This window comes from Chanodichthys erythropterus, chromosome 6 (assembly GCF_024489055.1).
Source record: "Chanodichthys erythropterus isolate Z2021 chromosome 6, ASM2448905v1, whole genome shotgun sequence".
Taxonomy (NCBI): Eukaryota; Metazoa; Chordata; class Actinopteri; order Cypriniformes; family Xenocyprididae; genus Chanodichthys; species Chanodichthys erythropterus.
In genome coordinates this window covers 12,151,714-12,173,714 of record NC_090226.1, presented here as the reverse complement: position 1 = coordinate 12,173,714, position 22,001 = coordinate 12,151,714, and the positions used below count along the sequence as shown (strand labels likewise).

The following is a 22,001-nucleotide window of genomic DNA, read 5'->3' as shown; positions in this document are numbered from 1 at the left end:
AGCTCAACAGGAATCCACATAATCAAGAATTTTGCTTGAGGGACATGAGGCAGTAAAATAATATGAAGCTTCTTGGTTAGGAAGCAATCATGTTAGTATGCTGTGTTCATGCTGTTTCGCTACACTATTGATAATGGAAAATGGACCTGCTTTGTCTGCAAATGTGACTGTGCCTTTACAGTAACTGGGTGCAAGTTTAGATTAAAGCAAGTAATGGAAAACCAGGAGTGGATTTGGCAGATGTTTTGCACAAGGTGGGGAAACTATTGTCTCTCCTCTCCACTCCACTCATATACTCTTTTCCCAACTACCTTTCTACAACCAAAAGCATGCATTCATATACTTGACCTACTTGTTGAAAAGGTTCAGGCCGATGCGATAGTGCCTCTTGCGGATGATATCATTGCTGAACGCTGGTGAGTCCCAACTGTTGCGTGTTTCCTTATGATACGTCTGCTTGCTGAGGGTCTGCTCTCGAAGACTATCCCTGGATGAAGACTCTGAACTGCAGTTGATGGTATCATTGGAATTGGAAGTGCTGTTGATGCTGTCGTTATCCCCGTCAGAGAAGTCGGACTCGGATTTGCTCTGCCGGTTGGCGGTGCCATTGATTGCCAGGTGGCTTTCCAGCTGCCGCGGCCGATGACGAGGAGCGTCGTCATCTCTCGCCGGTCCCCGTGGTGGGAGCGCGTGGGAGGGGATGTGTTTAGGGCTGCCCTGCTGGCTGGCGATGCCCCGATCGTAAGCGTTCTGTCTTTTGAGGGAGCTTCGGTCAGAGCGGTCGCTCAGCTCAACTGAGCTATCGCTGGGAGGTTCGATAGTGAGCAGGGGAAGGTGGTCTATTCTCAATCTCTGCTCTTGACACTCCAGAGATGGGGTGCTGCGGCAGCTAGTGTCTGTGTCGCCCTTTTCATCTTTATGAGCTAGAGACCAGTAGTCCTGTGAGTTCAAAGAACGTATACGAAGATCTGACTCCGTGCTAGAGGGTCTTTCAACTGATTGTGATAAAGGAAGAGGAGGGGAGAGCTCTTCCTCATCTATATAAAGTGTCACATCACTGTAGGATGCTGTCATCTCATCTCGCTTCCGGTGGTCACTGCTGTGGGAAGGCTTGACCTGGTAGGCAACCTCTTGCTCTATGTCTGGATGAACTCTGGTTGACTCTGGCTGTCCCTCGTCTCCATGTAGGCTGCGACAGTTCAGAGCATCATCTATCGACTCTGCCAACGACTTCACTTGTCGAGAGAAAACGTCCTCCAACTCTGTAATGGCGTCTGTGAAATCGCTCTGGACCGCTGGAGACTTCATGTTGGCGGGGACCATTTCCCCTCGCTCCGATTGCACCAAGGCTCCTAGTTTAGAACCATCGTCGGTAAGAGACACCTGTTTCCCCTCAAAATAGGAACTATGGACTTTTTCAGGTCCTTCAAACGAAAACTGCATTCTCATATTGGACAAAACTATGCGTCTGGACATGCGGTTCTCCGACATAGAACTCCTGAGGCGCTCAAAGTTCTTATTCATCTGATATTGGCGGAAGGCAGTCTGGATCGTACGTGCAGCATGTCGGGTTATAAAACGCCCTCCATACTTGCGCTCCAGCATCTCCACCTGTGGAAACAAGCAAAGATCACCACTTTTAGTGATAGTAGCAAACCCACATGTGCAAATGTCCCTCCTTCTTTAGTTTAATTTTGTTGTAGATGGGACTTAAATAACATTTTGTCCTCCTCCCATGACACAACATGACTTGACCAAACCTCAAGCCAAAAATGGTAAGCCACATTAATAAAAAAAGACAAATAAATGCCACACATGGTACTGACTAATAAAAGCTAGGGTATTTTGCCAGGTAGGATGAATAAAACTCACCATTTCATCCCTTATAAAGGTATTGAGGACTGAAGAACGCCTTTAGCATGGTACCTAAGAATCCCATGCTAAAGCCAGCCTAAGACCTTTTTAGCCTGAAGAATGGGCAGAACTAATCACATTTCTCAGCTCTGTGGGACCTCACACAGAGACAGTGGGCAGCACGCCTCTGGATAGTACCACAATACCATCACCCTGAATACGAATCACTCTCTCAGCATGCAGTGAGTTACGATTCTCATCTCCCAAATCCTAAAAGGCTCTCATTGATCTCATATCAGGCTTTGGGTGTATTAAATTACATCATATGAAAGACATGCAGTCACCACAAGCAACTTGAAGGAATTAATGTTCTCCCAACTACAATAAACCAGATTTATTTAGACAGTCCTTTGAGAGGAAGTGCATTAAGTATAAGATGAAGCCACAGAACCTCAATCACACTCCCTCTGCACCAAAAAGTCTCATCACAATGTGAATACAAATAGTCAGTGGAGAATTTATGGTTTCTTGGTAGCCTTCCAGTTAAAGATCCTGAAGAACTCTACCTGTTTGTCTTGGAGGTCGGTGGAGAGTTCATAGCTCTCAGACAGTGATCGGGAGCGTTTGATGGCCTCCTCCTCTGCCTGCTTGCGTAGGATCGACTGGGAATGCTGGAGTTTAGGTCGCCGTGGGCGCTGCCGTACCTCGTGAACGTAAAGTGGAGGGCCGTCGAAGTGCTCGCCACTGATGATGGCACTGCGGCTCACCGGCCCTCGTAAGTAACCACCACTGTTCTCTAGAGAGGGGCCCGCCTCACTACCCGGAGCCTCACCTTCCACACTGTACAGGGAAACGGAAGGAAATCATTAGTTCATATTGTGGGTTAGAAGAGGCAAAAAAGAGCATAATCATATCACAATCAATTGACAATTCATATTGTCAATTGATTGAGGCATACCAGCAGGGATTTAAATTTTGAATCAATTCAATTCTCATTATGATGATTCAACGAGTCAGTTGTTTGAGAATCAGACTACACTTATTGTGTGGTATGTTTTTGATTTCCTAAAAAGAACCGACTCGTTTGTTTGTGAATTGTACTGTTCTGTTGCATGTAACTTACTTCATGGTACATGGCCTGTTATGGCATACCATTCAATACGGACTACAAATTTAGATTCATAACTATGAAGAAATATGAAGATTCAGCCAGCACTAATTGCTCTTTACAGTACATACAACACACGCAACCCTGTTTTCCCAGACACAAATCAAAGTTCATTGTAAATCCCATTATCCACTCCCACAAGCTTACACGTGAGGTTACGACGAGATGAACTTTATAACTAGTGTGGAGGTATAAAAGCAAACGACTATGTTTATAGCAACACACTGTGGAATGGTGCATCTCTGTCATAAGTAAAGAGCAACGAAAACACTTTCTTCAGAAAAAACTATGCATACTGGACATTCAGGAAACAGACTTCAGAAACATTAACATTAATTTTACACAATCCTTAAATTGATTAGGTTAGTGTTTACCTTAGTACTTTGGTGTAATCTTGGAGCTTCAAACTTTTATAACATACAGCCTCTAGTCTATAGCAAGTATTGTAGTGCCTAAATTTTTGTAGTACTGCATACTAAGATAAAACATTCTAGCAGTCTAGTGTCAGCTGTCACATACATCATGCTTACACACCAAACGACACACTCCAGGCCATAGCGCAGAGAATCAACAGCATAACTCCTACCTGTCAACACCGTAACAGAGGTATACCTGCTGCAGCAAATGACTTTTGTTGCTCGAGGCGATGAGTAAAAAGAGAACTGAGAAACGTTCATAAACAGACAACAAACACACACTTCAACCACGCCACCTCTAATGTGATTGCTTGGAAAGGTCAAAGTACAATGAGGGTTGTTTGATTACAATGCAATATCAGTTACACCGGTGAAAGAGAGATGACAGGTATAGGTGACTTTGAAAACATGTACAATATATTGATAGATATCAGCTATATACATATCTGATCTATCAATATATTGTGCATCCCTATATTACTGAATATTATAATCAGTAATGCTTACATATTTTATTTTTAGCATTTATTTTTTTTTATTTTTTTATCAAAATAGTAGAGATTTATAATATCAGCAATAATATGGCAATAATTATCAGGTTGTCGGTATCTTCTAGAATTTTAATATCACTGCATGCTTAGATAGAATTGCATTTTTAATAGAAATATTGTTCCAGGAAGACCTCCTACTTGGCCTGATATAGATCTCAAAGCTAAATCTGAATTCTCTTGGTATGTTTGTTTTGCAAGTTTACTGCTTCTCATCCCTACACTCCTTGTACGTCCTTGCATCAGCTAAGTGCCAGCAGATTAACTTTCTAGATTAAGCGCTCTTCTTTTAATTAAATGAATTAGTGTGCAGTCGAGCACTCAGTATTACAGAGATGAGAACACTGACAGTCAGATTGATTGAATTTGTTCATCTTGTATAGTGGGAAGTGACCGAGGTGTGGATATATGTAAGGCAGAGCATTTGCCTCTGTTTGCAGGCGTTTGCAATCTTGGATAAGACAATACGAGAGCTTGGTGTAGTTTGAGTTCAACAAGTAATATCCTCAGGCGGCAGGCTCTATTGAGTCGATGAGACCCCTTATACAACCCCTGGAGCTAGTGCAGTGATCATCAAATGACATACAGAGGATATGCCCGAGAGATGTCAAGTCGAAGATATAGACTGTTCTCACACCTTTTGACAGGTCTGTATTCACCTACTGCTCCTGTAAAAAATAGTCTAAGCTACAGATTCAAAGGGGAGGTCGCCACAACAACCAGACATAAACATGTTTCCTCAGAGTCACAGGTCATGGCCGTAGAATCGATTACTGTGCATAGAGACAACAAGAAAACTAAGTGGATTTCACCTGCATGCCCTCCAAATGGCACAAAGCATGCCACAGTAATATATTTACATTTACAGGTTCTGGATCCCTAACAGAATAGAATAAATATTTTGGGGGAAAAGAAGTAAAATTTCATTTTAAAATTCCAAGATAATTTCAGTTGTTAATTAAAACTAAAAATATTAAAAATGGTTTCTTTTAATTGAAATAAGTGGAAATAAAATTAAATTAGAAATGTTGCCTTGGCAACTAACTAAAATAAAATAACTTCAGGTTGACATACTAATATTACTAAAACTAAAACGGAAATAAATATAAATTAAAGAGTTACAGAACAAGAACAAAAAAAAAAAAAAAATCATAATAATACATAAATAATACTACAATAACAGTATAAATTTCAAAAAGTACAATAATTGGCCTTACATCTTTATATTAAAAAAACAACATTAAATAAACAATTTTATAAAATACTGCTGACAAAAATCATAATGTGCATCTATAACTATACATCAAAATGAACAACAGTTGTTAACTGCGCTAATTTAAGTCTCAGGTATTTTAAAGCTGTATATGTTTGATTCACTAAAAAGAACTGACTCAGAGTCATTTGTTTGTAGAATTGGAACACATTGAATGTACTATATGTTTATTATTGACTAAAAAGAACCAAATCATAAGAGTCAATAATAGCGATAGTGTTGTCTGTTCCATGCTGTAGACAAAGTAGCACAAGGTTCACCGTTCCCAACCTTAGTACTGCCTGTATTATCATGCAGAGCACATTGAGATGTCTCTGAGTACCAATGTTACCTCTAGACATGACCCACAGTCAGTGAACACACATAAAGCCCACCTGCGCTCTAAAGGACACAGCTAATGAGGGGGTAAGATGGGTAAAGTCAGAGGTTATATATAGATATAAAGGTTAATACAATGGCCTTGTTTTATGTATTCCTACATGCACACATAAATACTACTGCCCAGCCCACAGTGTTTGGTAATAAAGGAAGATGAACAAATCTTGTTACATGTGATTGTACATTATTTGAAAACCGGGCACAAGGTAATTCAGATGATGAATTTGGCAGCTAATTTCCCCACATCTCTGTACTATGGCCACACGGCTTGAAATGACTTTCGTTGTCTGCCGCCTGATGTCTCCTGAAAGAGCTCTCAGTGGGTCCCTTGAAGGGTGGCAGCAAATACAATTTTCATTTTGTTTGGTTGCCTTCTCATCTCTCTGAGGAGAGCCAGGGTATTTTCAAAGTCTGACTCCCCCTAAACTGTGATAGATGATGGTGTCTGAAAAAGTCGCAATTATTGTGAACACAAGCGATTTAAAATCCTTTGAGGATGCCAGATGACAGGTCTGTGAATAGATTCAATGAAAAATATCAGAAAATAAATACTTGGAAGTGTTTTGAGATCATCACAGTGATGGCGTGCGGTAAAATTAACAACTTTCTAAAATGGAGGACATCCATTCATCTCAGAGCAAAACAACCTACAGTACAATGGGCTAAATGTTCAAGGTTGAGTCACTAAGTTTAAACTACAAGGAAGGACAAAGCTGAGTGAGTGGCAATCCAGATCTCATTTTAATTTTCTGCCTCATGTTATTTTATAAGACAGTGAACGGAACAGCAAATTGAATTTAATGAGGAAAAAGTCTGCTTTAATTGAGTTGAGGGCTGCGCTCTCAAATCTATAGCCTAGTGTTTAAAACACTAATTAGAAATAGGTTCATTGTTAAAACGAACACAGATTAGCTTCTAAGGGCCAGATTTACTAACAGCTTGCGCCACAAACCCTCTTTTGGCGTTAAAAAACTACTGCCAGATTTACTAAAGACATGCAGTGAAAAATTTGCACTGAAAAGGTGTGGACACAGTTATTTTTGCATTTGCATATACATTTGTGGGAGTTTCCCTTTCAGATGCAAAATTTTTGGGAGGAGAGTATTTAAATGAATCACGCAATGTGATTTACTAAGGTTTGTGCTAGTCAATTTACTGGTATTTGCGCCATTATTTAACTCCCAAAAAAGGCATTGTCAGTAAAATCACCCGCAGAACTCTCCACTCCCATCTGCACTTTTATGGGATTGCGCTATCACGCTAATTTGCCCTATTTAATAAATCTGGCCTCAAGTCTGTCAAAATCTAACTTGCATTTCAGAAATTTAGCCTTAGCCTTAACTTTAAAAGGATAGTTCAGTTTTAAACAACGTGAGGTCGAGTAAATGATGTCAAAACTTTCATTTTTGGCTAAACTATCCCTAATACTCAAATGTAGTTTACAGTAGGGCCTATACAGATAGCTGATTTTAACAAACTAAGTGAAGTGTGGAGACAACTGAGGCTCTGTCATACTCAAATCTATAATTCAAGACAGCTGGCGAAGTTCTATATTCTCCAGAGGGTCTCATTAGGCAGCAAGATGAGGCGCCTCTATAGGACTAGTTTGGGCTCCAGTCACGTCCAGCTCAGAGACATATGGGAGGTTCTGACAAGGGTAAGAGAACACAAGTGCTAACAAGATGGTGAGGTGTTAAGATCTGACAGACGATGAAACGCATCGTCTCTTGCTTTCCCCTTTGGAGTTCACCTAAATGGAACTCTCAAAAGAAGACCTCTATCTTATAGTGCTAAATTACTTGTTTGAAACTCAAAACCAAGAAACTATTGACTTACAACATGCCAATACAAAGAGGAACTAAGCACTACTGATTTCAGTCATCTACAATTAAAGTTCAAACAATTTTTCATTCCATCCCTCCAACAATCGGAAGAGTCTGCAATTACTATGCAATTATTTTTTAACGGCCATTTCTGCTGAGTTTATTTAAACCTTGTACTTCATCTAATTGACCGTGAAGCTCAGGTACAGATGCTGAGTCTAATGAGGTAAAATAACAAGCTCATTTACATTTCACTTACCTAAACTACATTTCATTTGAACTCTTGGGTGCTGTTTTTGGAGTCTTTTTCATGTTTTGAATCTTCAAGCTCTGAAGGTTTTTATTACCACCCTTACACCTGACATTAATTTTTCTCTATGCTGTATGTTGAACATTTCAAGGTTAAAAACAGTAAAAGCTTCTATAAACGAAACTCTTTTTGCTTAATATTTTTTCAAGGCTTGTAAGAAAGATGGTGTTGTGCTGTTAACACAGGTTACACATACTCTAATTCCAAGTTTGAGAGCATTAGAGGACCAGTCAGGCTCCATTCACAAGCGTGGCACGTCGCATGAATGCAGCCCTGTTGATGACTGGGAAATGCTCCGGCATCTTGCATAAAGCACTTATTGTTCAAATAAAGCTTGCTTTACTAATATCACCGAGCTTATTCTGGTATTACATGAATTTCAATGGGGCGGATCTACTCTTATACAGTAAATACACATATCCCTATTTGTTATTATTTTTTTGGTAATGCCAAATACTTCATTCATTAGCAATAAAAACAGATTAGCTGAGGTAGAAACCCCACTGAAAAAAGATATTCTTTTAACTTTTTGACTAACACAATCAGCATTTACAATCAGTGATGGACAGAAGTCATCAAGAAAAGGAAAAATCTACAATGACATCAAAGCAATTTTTGGGCAAATGACATACATATAAATACGTCTATCTGGTGCAAGATCAACTGAAACATCACTCAACCACACAACTACAAGCAGAAGTGTGCTGAGAGCAACAATGGAGAGGTTTGCGCAATAGAGGAAGATCCCCTATAATTCAAAGCAGGTAAAAAGAAACAAAGAACAACGGAGTTGAATGCCACATAAAACATCTGTGATCTACTTAAAAACACACCCTGATACAATGATACATCCCATCCCAATGAATATGAGACACACTTAAAACACATTTCTCATATTTATGTTACACACACATCGAAATCTTACCAGCTCCCCAGTTCCAGCAGAGACTGGCTTCTGTCTGAAGCGCAGTGCAAACACCACATGTCGATCTCTGATCCCTACAAACATCAACATCCCTTTGGCCTGTGGCTGCCCATCTCCTTGCCAGGCAAAGCCGTCTCATAGGAAAAAGACGCACGCTCTCAGTCCAACTAAAGTCCACTAAATCCTCACCCTCTCCGTTGCGCGCGCTCTTTCCTTCTCTCCTTTTTTCCACTGACTTTGTGGAAGGGGTGCTCTGAGGGGTGTGCAGAGAAGGGGAGGGAATTCCACAGTCCGGAAAACTAATTACGTGATGGCGGGAATATAAACGACCAGCCCGACCCAAAGAGGAGGGAATGGGCCGGCCCGCCGAGTCTGGAGCAACAGAGCCAAAAGAACACAGACTGGAAAGCCATGAAGGGATTGGGAAGCCCCTCTGGAATGACAAAAGGATGTGAGTCTATAAATAGCACGATCGCAGGATGGACTAAAACTGGATGGAGTGGATGGAGGAAGTTCCGCTCTTTCTCAGGTTTCAACGGCTGCAGTAATATGAGCTCATAACGTGTGGCACACACGCTACAGTCCGGACTGGAGAAGTGCAGCCAAAAAGCTGCTCAGTCAATGGCCAGTTTACACACTTATGATGAAATCTTCTCAAACTTACAACTGAAACTTCTAATTTTCAAAATATCTATTTTTGTGTTTCACGGATGAAAGAGTCATGCAGGTTTGGAACAACATGAGTATGAGTAAATAAACTTCCATTCTTGGGTGAACTCAAATGTAAAAAGCCTCATTGAGGAACAAACACCTAAAAACATTCTAAAGTACACCCAAATGTCAAAACATTGTCCAGTTGACGCCTTTTTCACAGACAAGGCTCTGTTGTCTAGTAAAAGAGGTCTAAAAACACACACAGAGCCGTATTTATAGCCAACAGTTTGAAAAACATCTCTATAATCTTTTCCTTCTTTTTCTCCTCCCGTCTGCTTACATAAAGAGGGCGGCCTGGCTTACGCATTTCCTTTCTGACATCATTACCTAAACAATGGGCGTCACACAGGCAAAGCCCAGATGCTATCACCCGCCCGAGTGTGCAAAGTGTGCAGTTTGGACTGTCCATTGGGTCAGAGAAAATAACCTCTCAATGTGGACTTGCATAGGAGTCTCGTCAAAAACAGTAAAGAAAAAGCCAACATGAATAGCTTCCAGGTGGTGACATCTTGGAGTTTGGTGTCTAACGGTTGAGAAGGGATGTTCTCTAATTAGAGTAAAAGCTCAAAGCTGTTCCCTAGTGAGAGCCCCTCTTATTTCCTGTTTCTTGCTCTCTTCCTGAACTAAGATTCCCTGAAGGAAGACTAAAACAGGTTGAAATTGGACCAAAGGGGTCCAGACAGCCATATCAACATCTGTTCTTCTATGGTAGCCTCAAGATGTACATGTGCTCTTTGTCAGAGATCTTCAGCTCTGAAGTGCAAAGCAGCAATGAGGGAAAAATCACAGCAGGAAGCTGAAATACTGATCTCGTGTGGCCTTTCGGATCACACGGGCCAGTTTGGTAATGTCTCGGCACACATGGTAATAAATAAAAGCATCTGCGAGGATAGGACATCTAATGAGTCAGAGGAGTCATGCGTTCAATAGCACATGACTCACTCCTGAAACGCAGTCACAGAATAAGGTAGACACATGCAGAAATAACAAAACATCACTAAACTGATGAACTGCTACTTTGTATGTACAAATGAATGCAGCTGAAGTCATTCAGGCAAAAACCCATTACACGTTTCTGTATACAAAATAGGAGGTCACTGTGACTTTTAGAGCCACCTGACAGAGTTCATTACTGAGGTCCTCAAATCTTTTAATGCTAAAAGGTTTGGGGAGCAATAAAATCTTTCCCGCTTGTCAGAGTGAGGCTTCAAGGAAAATAGCATGACAAATTTATTCATTTGGTTCTAGGTCCACCTATCTGACACTATTAGCCGGAACTGCGGCTTAAACACCACAATGACCATGGAAAACATCTATTTCTACTATATATTTGCTACAAGAAAAAAAAAAAAAAAAAAAAAAACCGTCCGGTAGTTTGAACCGTCACAGGCCTTTCCATTTACACTCGGTATTAGCATCCATTACGGGTGAGCCGATTACAAGTGGACAGCTGTAAATGGGTGGTTAATGGGTTGCACAGCGGTACATGGATCTAAATGACAATAGGCTATTAATTATACTGAAGAAGCAAATCGTTGAAGAAACCACAAACAATGACAATACAAACAAAATTGAAGAAACACGTAATCTTTAAGATTACGAAAATAGATGAATGAAAATAGTTCCAAACAAAGACATGGCAGCAACACCGCTCAACAGTAGTTAATAAATCATCATTTTGAACGAATCAGTTGAATGAATAATTCAATGACTCAGTCATACAAACAGTCTTGAAGGAATCGGTTTAATCTTAATGATTCAATGACTCACTTAAAGACAGTCACTGATTTAAATTAACATGTATAAATACACTTTTTATTATTATTTGTATTATTTTATTTTATTCTAGATTTGTTGTGAAGTTACTATTTTTTCTTGCCTTTTCTTTACCAGCTGTCGTTTATTCTTTCATTACTATTCTCGGACTGCAGTCTGGGCTGACAGACAGCTGAGTTTCCTGTGAACTCGAAAGACAGAGGACAGAGCCAGTGTGTCATTCCAGGTCTGACTTCATTCTCATCTTTAATCCATGGAACAAATTCAGATGAATGTGGAAAAGACATACAGTATAACTGAAAAGAGCTGATTTTTCCTGTTAGCTCACTGCTGATTCCTAAGAAGCAAAACCATGTGAATCTACAGTACAAATGTGAATTAAATTACTGGCTGATGTCACGGAATGGCTTAATCTATGATTTCAGTTGTGTCTGTCTGGAAAAAACCTCATTGTTGAAATCTGTCTGCAGTGACACAAATCCCTAGTGTTATTCTGCAATGGATTTTGGTGTGAAATTACATGTTATCTACACTATGGATAATGAACTCATTTCTTTCCTTCTCAATAGTTACTATAATATAATATAATATAATATAATATAATATAATATAATATAATATAATATAATATAATATAATATAATATAATATAATATAATATAATATAATATAATATAATATTATATAATATAATATTATATAATATAATATAATATAATATAATATAATAATCTTTTACATATAATGAAATTTAATGGGAATATGGGTCTAAACTTCAGAAAATAGTAGATATTAGAATATCTACTATAATATTAATATAATATTAGAATATAATGCATACATACATACATAAGCTTGTGAATATAGTGAATATATTTTGTGTTCGACAGAAGAAAAAAAGTAACACGTGGGTAAATGATGACCTTTTTTTTTTTCTTTTTTGAGAGAACAATCCCTTTAAACTCTGTTTTGATGTGAAATCAGAATTCTACAGACTAGTGTTTTCAAGTAACAAGCACTCTGTAATCTATACAGCTACAAAACAATAACAACAATTACAAAATAGTACAGAATGATTTCAATGACCACCCCAAGGCACTTAACGTGGGTTTTGCAATGCACCTCACCCTCATTTCATGTACACATAATTATATGGCAGCGGCCATCCACCCGACAGCCAGCCCAGCACTGAGACGCAGACACACACATCATAGCAGCATGTTTGCCTTTAGGTCAAGCTGTAAATTAGAGAACATTAAGCCTCTGTGAGTTAAGTGCTCCTTGCACCCTTCTTAAACCTGATCAAACAGAAAAACAAGTGATGTTCCTGTCTGAGTTGCAGCAGTGGACTAGTAAACTCCAGTTAATTGCTTAGCTAGTTGTTTATCAGCAAATACTGTTCATTCTCCCACATCTAATGTCTCAACAGCATTTAAACTGACACAATATTAATCTACAACTTAAATGGAGCAAGTTTCAAGTCCATCCTGGTTGACAGATAACCGTTTCCTGTTTAGTTTGTAAAGTTTGCAGACAAATTTGAATAACACTATCCATATAAGGACATCTAAACGTGTTTGGTTGGGGGATGTTGAACTGTTTGTTGTCCCCTCCCCCCATAAGCTGTAATGGAGCTTAAACATGCTTTTGGCTTCTCTCACAGACCTAATCTCTAATCTGAGGGATCCTGTCCACGTGTGGTCCTCCATCACGGTTTCCCTCATGGGCCTTTGAGATGGATTAAATGTTGCAGATTTACATTCCCATTCCAATGCAAAACAACCATTTCTGCTAGAATAACTTCCCTGCAGTTCGTCAGTCATGGTCAGGTGCTTTTTACAGGCTTTGGTCTTCCACTTCGTCACCACACTAGAGGGCTGGCTTCATGGGACGAAACTGTACAGTCCCATTTACCTCTCTATGTCATCCAGTAGCCATAATACAACAAAACGGCTGGATGCTCAAATTTTTGCACTTACTCAAAAATTTATTTTGGATCATTTTTAACCAAAAATGTTACAGACTGCAGTTTTAATATCATCAATTAACAACCGCATAGCTCACAGTAGGTCTGTTTTTTAATGGTTTATAATTTATCATTAACAATCAATTCCCCTATGAAAAAAAGGAACGTGATTTTTACCGTTGGAACCCAACTGCTGCACTCTATAATAATAATAATAAAACACCTTAGAACTGTCAGCCACTGAGAATCTAGAATTCCACAGTGCCATGCTTCCTGCACCCAAACCTGTGAAATAAGTCTATTTGACAATAAATAGACAGACACCTCTTTCTATTGCAATTTCTTCACCGGCTACATGTTAAAATCTTTGTTTCAACAGTGTAGTATTTTGACTCAAGAATAAGACTCTTGAGAGATGATTCTTCTAATGAATCAAACAAAAAGACTCATGAGTTATAGGTTTAAATCTGTTACAAATTTAAATCTTGCATACAAATTAAAAAGCAATAACAACAAAATCAGCATTGCTTTGTTGAGTATGTCGTCTGGGCCTATTATAAGAGGTCTGGAACATGAGGCTTTGAATTTAGCTCATTTAGGAAGTTGTATCTTTCTAATCATTTGTATCTTAAGACACAAAGCGTTTCTGTCGCTCAAGCACAAAAAGACAAATAAACAGGCTGGGCAGTTTCGACATGCTCAGACATTATCAGGCCCCAGACGTTCCCTCTCATCCAAAATGACCACTGAGGTTGAGTCTAAATAAACAGAGTTTGAAGGATGTGCCTTGTTATACTCCCTGTCTGCTTCAGCAGGGACAGAGTAGCGCCATCTCGAGCCAGAGTTCTGCCTAGCAGCTGTCAAAGTCTCAAACACGGCTCTCCAAATTGCCCCAAGGCTGACAGGCATCTTACAGTGGGCGGTCTGTGGCAGGCTGAGACTTCATTCAGCTGTCTGATACATGACCCTCAGACTGCCATCTTTTGAGTCGATAAAGGAAGCAGACAGTGAAAACTGAGCAACAGACACAGCCAAGCTGCACAAGTACTAAAGAAAGATCAAATAATCAGATCAATATTATATATACTGACCCCACACTTTTGAATGATAGTGTATATGATACATTATGTACATTATTTATAGTTTAGGCATACATAATGCTAATAATGGCTGATGTTCAATGCCTATAGTTACTCATTTTTAAAATGTAATCAAGGTACTGGTACTGACATCAGCAATATTAGCCTTGATAGTACAATACTTGGTGTCAGATTAAAAATCAAATAAGTGATCTCCCTCATTCCTAAAGCAAGGACAGCAAAGGTTTATCTGTGTATGTTTGTCTCTTTAGGCACCTTGATTGATGGGTAGTGACCAGACGAGTCTCATCTCATCACAGTGAGAGACGTGGTGGCCAACTGACACATTCAGAACTCAGCTTCTCTCTATTCAGGCTTCAAGGTCGTTTAATAAACTCATGGACTGCAAAATATCACCCTTTCAAACACTGTGAACTCTCTGTTCCACATCTTCATCTCTAATTATGCTTTAAAAAATAAGTGAGGGCTATTTGCAAGTTTGCTAAACATGTGATATGTCATTACTAAATGCAGAATTAGCTGAGAGAACAACAAACACAAAACACACAAACACCCTCAAATCTAACAACATTAAAGGTGCTTAACCTACCTGCATGAAGGTAAACACTTAAAATGATGGAGTAATGCCAGCTGTCAAAACACAACACAAATCTCCTCGCTTGTAGTTCCTTAGTTGTAGTTGTACTGGAGGTCACCAAAAATGTGGGCACTGCTTCTCCTCCTTCAATACAAAATCCATGTTCTGTGCCACAAGATAAACACACACTCAGGGCATTAAGAGGAACCAGCACCTTCCAACACTGCCGTCTGCTCCAGTATCAATATTAGCACTGGCACCAGGTATGTCTCTGTGCCCGTCCTATCGTGTGTGTTCCAGCTCTGCTCAGTAGAGCGCAGGCAGTGGTTAAGGGGAAGTGCTGTGTGTGTGTGTGTGTGTTGAGGTTAAAAGGAAGGGAGTGGTGCCTGTGACAGAGCGGTTTTTCTCTGAAATGAGTGTGATTTAAAGTCAAAATCATGTAGGATTTTTTATCAACATAATGCATCTTATCTAATGCTCGTGTTTGCACATGCACTCTAATCAGGGTTATTATCGCTGACTAAAACTAAAACCATTAAAAAACAAACAAAAAACCCCAAAACAAAACAAAACAAAACATGAACTTGAAAAGAGAAAATATTAAAATAAAATATAATTTAAAATATTAACAAAAACTATAATGGTATCTCAGTCATACTACGTCTAGCTTTGCGATTATTGGAAATTATGAAAAAGACATTTTTTTTTTTTTTTTACCTGCAAAAAGAAAATCAATTTCTAGTCAGTGGGTTATGAATAAATCTTATACAGGTGGGCCATCAGAGCCTTTGTTAAATCCTCTGTGAATTTCTAATACAAAAAGAGATGAATCGTTTATCGCTTTGTGCTCATACAAAGGAGATGACACTGAATATTTCTTTACAATAATGTGCTGCGTCAGTGTGCGAGAAATTTATATGGTCATCCATTCAAGAACGATCCCAGGGCTCATAACGTTCAGCAGATCAAACGATCGATTTCACTCTCACATGTGGGAAGTTTCACACAAGGACCTTTGTAAGAACTTCAAGGCGCATGTCGAAGTCATTTTGTCTCAGTGCGTAAGAATGCGGTATGAAACGTGAGAAGGACTAGAGTGTTTTCAATTTGAGTGCTCAGAAAAACTTTGATACCATTTCATCTCTTAAAAATTGTTTTATAAAAAAATCACAGACCTGATAGAAGGAACTTCCCCTTTTTTGATCAAAATGATTCAGAACTGTTCCTCCACGTCATCCAGCATCATTCTTACAAAATGTTATCATGGTAACCATAGTTTCAAATAAAAATACCATTGTAAATATGGTTATTGTTAATAATCTCTCTATATATTTCTGTTTCTGTCCAACAGTGAGGATGAGATATCCATCTCCTCACTGTTGGGCAGAAACCTTGTGTATTTATTTTTTTTCATAAATCAGCCTTTACATCAATCTGTGGGTTTTGCAAATTTTCAACCAGCTAAAAAGTATTAAAAAGAGCTTGTGACCAACTATACATACACATTTAAATCATTTTAAATCATTCAATATAATAATTATTTTATATAATATAATTATAGTACAACAAACTGTTGTGAAAAAACCATCATTAATGTCAGAGCCATATTTAAAATCAATATTTTAAACGGTGGAATGATTCTATGCCTAATTGTATCATCATCTTGTACTGTGGCAGGAGGTAATAACTGGAGAAACAACCATATCTTCATATCTATCTAAACAATTCCCAATCAGAAACATACCCCAGACCAGAGATGACCAGAAGGTCTAATTCAGCTTCTTCTGATGAATGAAATTTGCAATTTCAAGGTCAGGGCACAACAGAACAACACAATTTGTTTCAGCCATTTAGTTCATGAATACTAATGAACTTCCATTTCATGCAGCCCTTCCACAACAGTTGCATGAAAGAATGAAAGTGTTACGGAAAATCATTGTAAAACATTGCATTTCAATGTCAAGGAATGATTGAACATCACATTACGATGTGAATAAGTATTTATGGTTGCTTACAAACATCAAAATACATGATCTGATATCAAAAGACTGGAACTTTATGGTGCAATTTAACAAAAAAATGTTGCATTGACCTATATGTTCTGGCAGTGGCACCTCTAGCAAAATGGTTCACTTTCTGTGCCAGTTGAGTACGTTCTTATAAAAGATAATAGCTTGACATAAACCGATCCCTGTAAAATTCAAGCACACCAACATGCGCTGAAAATGGTTAACAAACTCCTATAAAATGAAAATTTTCTATAAATTCCAAACTAGTTTACTTGAGTTACCTGCTGAGGTGGTCTCGGGCAACATTTGCAATTACACAAACAGTGTAGCACATCTGGGAGCTGTCGAGAGTAACCTTTACAAGGGGCATTCAGCAGACGTGTAGAGCCGTCCATGCATACCGATACATATACGCAATACAACTCTGCTGCTCACTGCTTATTCTGATCTAGAACCAGTTCTATAAAATCGTCAATTAAACCATGCATCATCTATAAAAACCATACGGTCTTTAAATATGACCTACATTAGATTTCTATTTATTTACCATACCACAACTTTATCAGCTAAGTTAGCTATGTTAAAAAAAAACATGCAATCTGTGGACCTTCTGTGCTGAAGAAATCTTTGTATCTCTGCGGAGTGGATTTAAACATGATAAAATGTGTTACATCCTCAGCTTAAGTGCATAATCAAATTACCCAAAATATTCAATAAATGAACATCTGTGGGCACAGAATCTGAGTGGGCCTACTTATTAGCAATGCTTCTTTGCTTTTATTAGCAATTATTTGGAGTTTTATAGCAAAATGCCATACTTGTGTGAACGGTCAAATCTCATCAAAAACACCCTTTTTAAATCAGGCTAATAAAAAAAAAAAAAAAATGTGCACATGCCAACCAGGCTTGAATTGTTAAAACAACAAGCTATTACATCTTTCATTAAGAGTTTTGTTCTACCCACTTTGACTTTTAGCCTACTTTGTTTCTATTCCTGCATTGTTTTACTTAGTAGCCCCGCCCACTGTTTAATCTCATTGGCCCAGAATCTCTCTCTTAATAACATCAGATGTGTTCTGATTGGTTCGCGTCACTTAACACAGCGGTTTCACATTAAGCGTAAAGTCAAACAGATCATCATCTGGATAGTACACTGTGTTATGTACATGCTAATCACGCTAGCACACTTATTTTTCTAACATTTCAATGGCCATTGATACTGTAAGTGAAAGCTGTATAATGCAATTTTCAAAAAATTATTGTCTGGATAGTTTTTAATAGTCTTTTTGGAGAGTTGAGTGACAGCAGATTGAACTGTGGCCACTTCTGCTCGAAACAAACATAACCTGGTTAGACCACTGTGAAAGCGGATGTGTAAAAATGTCTTAGGCGTCAGGGTCAAATCCTGTCCATCCCAGAAACCTTTTAACTTTCTTTACAAGCTTAACTGAAGATAGGTTGCGCTGGCCTACAGCTTTTTCTCCCTAACATTCCCCTCACGTTGACAGCATGTTACCACGGAAGTCTATATTTACATAACTAGGCGTGACACCCTTCTGGTGATAATCGGACCATTTCTTGTCAGGCTTGTTCAAGGTGGAAGAAACTAACTATATGATTCAAATTAATGAGAAGTCAATGAGTGCGAGCACAATAATTATATACTATGCCCTTAAGGTATTAATACTATGATTTGTCATGACACAGCTAAAGAAAAAGGCAACGGAAAGAAAGGCAGTATTAACATTGCGTGAGCACAATATTTGAAGAATGACATCTTATTTTTTTATTGCTTCTCTATAAACGTGGTGCTGAAGGGTCTGCAGAAAATTTGAGGGGAAATATAATTTAACAGCAAGAAATAAAAAACATATACACACACACGTTTTATGGGGACTTTCCATAGACATAATGATTTTTATACTGTAAAAAACTGTATATTTTATTCCCTAACCCTAAACTTAGCCATCACAGAAACATATGCAAAACAAAAAACAAAACACTAGATTTAAATAAAAACATGTTTTGGATGATTTATAAGTCTTTTCAGTAAAATGTCCCCACTAGTCGGTTGTCATAATATTTCACTATATAAGCCAAACCTGTACACACACACACACACACACACACACACACACACACACACACACACACACACACACACACACACACACACACACACACACACACACACACACACACACACACACACACACACACACACACACACACACACACACACACACACACACACACACACACAAACGCCGGATAGGTTCACTAAGGCTGCATATACTTGATTAAAAATATAAAAAATCAGTAATATTGTGAAATAGTATCACAATTTTAAATAACTTTTTTTTCTGTTTTTATATATTTTAAAATGTAATTTATTTCCTGTGATGGCAGTAATTACTCAGTGAATGGTAATATATATATACACACTAATTTTTATTACTCAAAAGGTTAATAACATAATAGTAATAACATATTAACATAGCTGCCTTTATATATGAACGTCATTGACAAAATATGCCACCTTATATGTGTTGGAAATTTCTAATCTCAAGTAACTATAAACCTTTTATGTGGCAAGTAATTGTTTATGTGGAATTTCCTCAGAATAGCGTGTCAGGGAATCTTAGGATAGGGTGATACGCTGCTGTGATAATGCAGCCTGTCAAAAGCTGACGTAACCAGCAAGCCGCATGACTGCTTCTGTCCGTCCCTCCCTTCCCTCCAGCTACCTAGAGTCTGTTTCTTTAACTGTAAATGTAAGGCAGCACAAGCTGGCACATGCACACACACACACACACACACCCTACGGTCAAACATCTGCAGTGCTAACACTGCAACTCTGTCCACGCCTCATCCCATAAAGCAGCTTTCAGTTTTGTGCACTTAAACAGTGATGTGTTTCCATCGGTCACACAGAGGCCATTCCTCTAAAACACACTTTTTATATCTTTCAGAGCTTGGCACAGATCAGTGCCTCATTGTTTTTCATATCCAAGGAGAAATTAAAGCTGATGTGTGTAATTTAGAGTGCGTTCACACTTGTAGTTCAGTTCTCTTAGTTCTATTGGTCTAGACCAAAAAAGAAAATGATGCATTTAGTCCTGGTTTGCTTAGCATTCACACTATCAATTTTAACAATGAACCTAAATATACACAACAACAACATAAAAACAGCTTTAATGAAATATATTTTGCGACAGAACTTGGTGAATAGGCATGTGACGGTATCAAATATCCATGTTGCGATTAATTGATGAAGATTTTATCATGGTATACGGTATTATCACGATATTAAAATAAAAAGCAAAACCATTTTTGTCAAAGTTTAACAGGTTTAAGAACTCTTTTTGTAAGAAAACAAAAACAACTCTGACTGAAATGTTCAAACAGATTAAAATGCAAAAGAATTAGGCTATAAAGAACAACAGTTAACACTTTACTCTATTTAATGCATTAACTTAGATTGAGCAGTAGCTACATTTGTTACAGAAAGTGTTATTTTTTGTTAATGTTAGTTTAGAAACAAAACTGATCATTGTTAGTTTTATATCAGGTCCATTAAATAAGTTATTTTGATTTTAGTAATGTTATTAAATAGTAACTAAGAAATTAACATTAATTAATAATAATTAATACTTTATAATTTTTTTATTGTCAGTTTAATGATAATAAATTAACATGTTAACTAATGAAGCTGTATGTTTTCAAAGTTTTACTGAACAATAATAAATAATCAGAACATTTCTAATCATTAGGGCATGTTGTAGTCCAGATTAAAATATAAAAATGTTTAGGCTTGAAAATAAATATCCTTTTAAGTATTTTTTAAGTATTCAGTATTTGGTGCCGTTATGAACAACACTGAGATTACAAAAAAATTAATGGCTGTTTGAAGCATTTTAAAAACTTCACTAGCGCAGTTACTTTGTTTGCACGGTTTCCGTGGTAACTGCTGCACGCTGCTGTTCCATCAGCGCCCTCTGCTGTCAGAGAGTGAACGCGCACTTTCATTCAGCGTGTCTCCTCCACTGGTTCCGCCATGTGCTTCTCGTGCACGTTGGTATTGTTTACATCTGAGCGCGTGTTGTTTTGACGCAGAATGCAGCGGTGTTGTGCATTTTATACGATTGATGGGTAAAGTATTCCTAATTGCCTTATAAAAAATTAATAATTGGTAATAAATTATTATTTACGGTATTCTGAAGTGCCGACGATTACAAAATCGTGCATATTCATTATCGCAATTTATCGCATTACCGAATATCGGCACAAGTCTATTGGTGAACATCCAAAACAATGCTGTGTGCTGGGCTAAATGCATTTTATCAGAACTCACAAACAGCTTATAAAATGTGTAAAGGAGTCAAAACAGTGGAAGGTTCTGACACCTGTATTGAACTGTAATGGGCAATATAGGTCTTATATTGAGAAGAATCAGGCATGCTTGAGCATTCTGTCCTTTTTTGGGTCGCATCTTGTGACACCACATCCTGTTTTGATGTCTGTGGTCCGTTTTGCATTCTAATTTCAGCTGAACTGCACCAGAGTTTGTTTGGAAGTGGACACTGGCCCTGAAAATGTGGGTCACTGCTTGTTCAGGGTTTGGATGGCAGCATTCACACTTCTTTAAATGAACCACACTAGCAGAGAAATCGAGCCTGGTCTCATCAGAAAAATGTATCTGTGGGAACGTTTTAGCGAGTTGCAAAATACGTACCAATATGTACATATCACTGCAGTTTCAATATGAAATGTCCACTGAGTGGCACTAAAAGCATTCATTTTTTTGCCAGAACGGATAAACGTGAATATGGTACGTTTTTATGACGCTGGTTTTATACGTATCACCGCAGTTCTGATTTGAAATTTGTCCGGTGAGTGGTACTAAAAGTGTAATGCTCCATTATGTTTTAAAGTAACGTACCACCAACACTACACCTAAATAGTGTTAAAGGTGCCGTAGATTCAAAAATTGAATTTACCTCGGCATAGTTGAATAACAAGAGTTCAGTACATGGAAATGACATACAGTGAGTCTCAAACTCCATTGTTTCCTCCTTCTTATGTAAATCTCATTTGTTTAAAAGACCTCCGAAGAACAGGCGAATCTCAACATAACACAGACTGTTACGTAACAGTCGGGATC

At 38.2% G+C, this 22,001-nt stretch overlaps 1 protein-coding gene across 10 annotated transcripts in view; it reads right to left on the bottom strand.

Moving 5' to 3' along the window:
• Positions 1-22,001, bottom strand: part of iqsec1b (IQ motif and Sec7 domain ArfGEF 1b) — a 201,567-nt gene that overhangs the window by 20,130 nt on the left and 159,436 nt on the right. For 7 of the 10 annotated variants that reach the window (XM_067388051.1, XM_067388052.1, XM_067388059.1 and 4 more), the window contains 2 exons: positions 2,421-2,694; positions 353-1,611 (listed from right to left, as the gene is read on the bottom strand). In XM_067388051.1, the coding sequence (XP_067244152.1) occupies positions 353-1,611; positions 2,421-2,694 (1,533 nt within the window). Of the gene's footprint in view, positions 1-352; positions 1,612-2,420; positions 2,695-3,634; positions 3,658-8,402; positions 8,489-8,695; positions 8,971-22,001 lie in introns of those variants that run through there. The other 3 variants (XM_067388056.1, XM_067388054.1, XM_067388061.1) reach the window with 3 other exon arrangements.